At 43.0% G+C, this 3666-nt stretch overlaps 1 protein-coding gene across 1 annotated transcript; it reads left to right on the top strand.

Annotated features, from left to right (window-relative positions):
- Positions 1 to 2414: 2414 nt before the first annotated feature.
- On the top strand, positions 2415 to 3269 carry LOC110876086. The gene has a single exon (XM_022124266.1). It carries the CDS (start codon positions 2415 to 2417, stop codon positions 3267 to 3269), a length of 855 nt encoding a protein of 284 aa, XP_021979958.1.
- The last annotated feature ends 397 nt before the right edge of the window (positions 3270 to 3666 follow it).

The following is a 3666-nucleotide window of genomic DNA, read 5'->3' as shown; positions in this document are numbered from 1 at the left end:
GCAAAAAGTCAAACGCAGTTTGACTTTTATGATAAAAACGAATAAAAGAACGAAAGAAGACTTACAAAGGGTCCACGCAAGTTTTGATCCGATTTACCCTCAGGTATGAAGTGTATACTCCAAATTAGAGGGCCAAAATCAGATCAAACGTGGTTTGGGAATGAAGTGGGGTTTGCTATTTATAGGAAAACTAGAACCGTTAGGATCGTTTATCAGGAAACGAGCTTCGATCTAGGCCGTACAAGTGGGCACACGATATTAGAATACAAGGGGCACCTAAAAACCATCAAAATTTGCCCATAGTATGATCAAAACCATGTCCAAAAGGCCTGAATACCAGCTGCTGTTTTAGAAAAATAGTTTGCCGATCTGGGCACTTGTACGCGGCCCGCATAGCCTAAGACACACGCTTACGCGACCCGCCTGGGCAACTGTTCAGAAATTGCAAAATGGTCCCTGCACTAGAGAAACTTGGAATTTGATGCATTTTTGGCACGTTTAAGCCCAATTAACCTCATTTCAAGGCTCTAAAATGATGCTAAAGTATAGGGAACTCAAAACATGCTCAAAAACATCTCGGATGTCGGCTCGTTTGGTCGTACGGTTGCGTTGTTTGGTTAATTACGACGGGAGTCGTAACGAACACAAAAACGATCCAAATTAAGCGATGAATGGATTTTTCTTATGCCAAACACTAAAATAAAATATTTTAATGCTTACATAAATTTTTGGATGTCTAGAAATATTCAGAACATAAGATATGCGCGAAAATGCAAACTTGTGCACTTTTTGACGCTTTTAGTCCTTATTGATCAATAAAGTTTATTTTAGCATACCGAACCCCTCAAAGCCTATTTCTAAGCTATGTAAAGGATATTTAGGGTATGTTTAACTTATGATCAAGTTCCAGAATGTTCATTACTATACAAATCGGTATAGTTTCGCAGTTTGACACAAATAGTCCCTACGATCGAACAAACTTGATTTCAACACACCAAACCATCCAAAACTTATTTCTAAGTTATGTGGAGGTTATTTAAGGTATGTTAAGCCTATGTCACTATTTCGGAGCGTTTATCGCATTAAACTGATTACGTTTGTGCATCAGTTTGCGTATAACCTTCCGGAAAGCGATTTAAAGCTTGAAATCGGAATTGAATCAAATTGAAAAATCCTCAAACATAAATACATACATAATAGAACCAAAACACATATAATAACACCAAAGCACATATAATAACACCAAAGCACATTGTTTTATTGATAATCATCATTGTTTTACATTGTACATCGATTACAGAACAAAGTTGTCACAAAGTATACTCACAGTGTGTGTTTATCAAGTAAACACAAGCTGGATTGGATTGAAGGGAGCGCGTTGGTCAGCTTGCGCACGGAAACAGAAGCATAAGTCTTCCTCAGGGCTGAACGGTTATTAACAGAATGTCGAACGGGTTAAGTGTTCACAATCTATCCGAACGGATGGGTCCCATCCGGACGGATGGTTATCCAGGCGGATGGTCATCCAGACGGATGGTCATCCGGGCGGATGGCCATTCGAATGGATGGTTATTCGAATAGGCTGTGGTTATTTGTGAACTGTTAAAATTTGAAGTTAGGTTAAAAGCGTTTAAACAATGGAAATTATAATGGCTAGGTCATCCGGTCGGATGGTCATCCGGATGGATGGCCATTCGGGCGGACGATCTGTGTTTAATGTTTTTATAAAATTTTGTAAGTAAAAGTTTTGAGTTAACGGAGACGCGGTGACGACGTGTCAAACAATGAAAAAAACACCAAGTCTAGTTCATTCGGCCGGATGGGCCAGCCCATTCGGACAGACGTGTTGTTCTTGATGAAGTTTCATGTTTGACCCGTTAATCGGTCCATCTCTTTGGTGGAAATCAGTTTTCAAGCCGGCTTTCGACTAAGGAATGAGTCGAGAGTCTGATTGAGTCCAGATTCCATCAATATTGTGTAAAAACTAAAGAAGAGTTCAAAAGAAGTTGAAAAAGTGTTGAAATCTTTCATAACTAAGTTGAAAAGTGTGAAATCCTTTAGATCCTGAACCAATCTCGATAAATGATGCTTCCACAACAGTTTGCCTAAGCAAAACGAGTGGAATTCACCTTCAAGAGGTCCAAATCAGTGATAATAGATAATATATTTGTATAGATTATCTTGTATTTATTATTGTTTCCATATTCATTGTATTTATCCCTAAATTATGGGATTGTAGTTTTCTATATATGGAAACCCTAAGAGGGTGAAGGATCAAGGATCCTATTGTTTCATGGTATCAGAGACCAGGAACAACCCTAATTCCTCTTCTCAGCCGCCGAGTTCCCCCTCGTCTTGCTTCGATCTCGGCTGTCATCCTCCACCCTCTCTTCCCTTCTCCTAAACCTTCTCCCATGGAAACCAAACTCCATCCGGCCGTCACGGTCTCCAATATCAAAACCTCCATCCCCGTCACACTTGAGATAGAAACCGGCCATTGGTCTACATGGTCGGAACTATTTAAACTACATTGCAAGGCCTTCCAGGTCTATGATCATCTCCTACCCCGCTCACCACCTGCCGCCAACCCATCCACCGACAAAGACAAAGATAAAACAACAGAAACATCCATTGCCAACGAAGTCTGGGAGCGCCTAGATTCCATTGTCCTCCAATGGATTTATAGAACCAACTCTCAGGATCTCGTTCACACTATCATCAAACCTGGTACTACCGCACACCAAGCATGGACTACCCTCGAGAACTTGTTCCAAGACAACAAGAGTTCCCGTGCTCTCCAACTTCACCATCGGTTCAATACTACCCGTCTCGAGAACTTTGCTAATGTGTCTGCATATTGTCAAGAATTAAAGGTGATATCCGATCAGTTAGCCAGCGTGGGCCACCCCGTTGACAATGATGCTCTCGTTCTACAACTCATTGCCGGTCTCACCGAACAGTATGAAGGCATTGGGACCATGCTCCAAAGCCAAGACCCACTGTCGCCATTCGCCACTGCCCGCTCCAAACTCTGCATTGTTGAGTTGCACAAACAGGAACAAGCTCTTCACGCTGCCAAAGTCGCGGGTACAGCTCTTCAGACATCCACCCGCCCAGCCTCTTCTTCTCCAGCCGCGGACTCCACTTCTTCGGCAGACCGTGGTCGCGGTCGTGGTAGGTCCTATGGTCGTTGTCGCGGACGGCACGGTTCTTGCAAAGGACGATCTCCTTACAGTTGGCCCAGCCCATACCCGCCCTACAACTATTAGGTTGCAAGATGTCATGCCGGCTCGCTGAAAATTTTCCTGAGCATATGCCTGTTGAGAGAGAAACATGGAGTTCTTGTGACGCGTAATGGAGATACCAAGGAAGAAGCTGAGAGGACCGAGATCTTTCATGGCAAATTCCTTAGCGAGATGAGACATTAGAGTACCACGAAGTGCGTCTGAAGAGGTGACCAGCAAAATATCATCCACATATAAGAGAAGATAAGCAACCTGTGAACCCTGATGAAAGGTGAATAGAGAAGCGTCACATTTACTTTGAGCAAACCCCAAGGTACTACATCTTTTGGTCTTACGCTCGGCCCATCCACATCCCCTCAACTGATCACATATACGGATGCTGATTGGGCCAGATGCCCTGACACTCGTCGGTCCACTAGCG

Source organism: Helianthus annuus, chromosome 6 (genome assembly GCF_002127325.2).
Source record: "Helianthus annuus cultivar XRQ/B chromosome 6, HanXRQr2.0-SUNRISE, whole genome shotgun sequence".
Lineage (NCBI taxonomy): Eukaryota > Viridiplantae > Streptophyta > Magnoliopsida > Asterales > Asteraceae > Helianthus > Helianthus annuus.
The sequence above is the reverse complement of the archived record's forward strand: the minus strand, read 5'-3'. Positions and strand labels throughout refer to the sequence as shown.

Excerpts from the sequence above, each read along its gene's own strand:
- LOC110876086 (XM_022124266.1), top strand. The coding sequence starts at position 2,415 with ATGGAAACCAAACTCCATCCGGCCGTCACGGTCTCCAATATCAAAACC.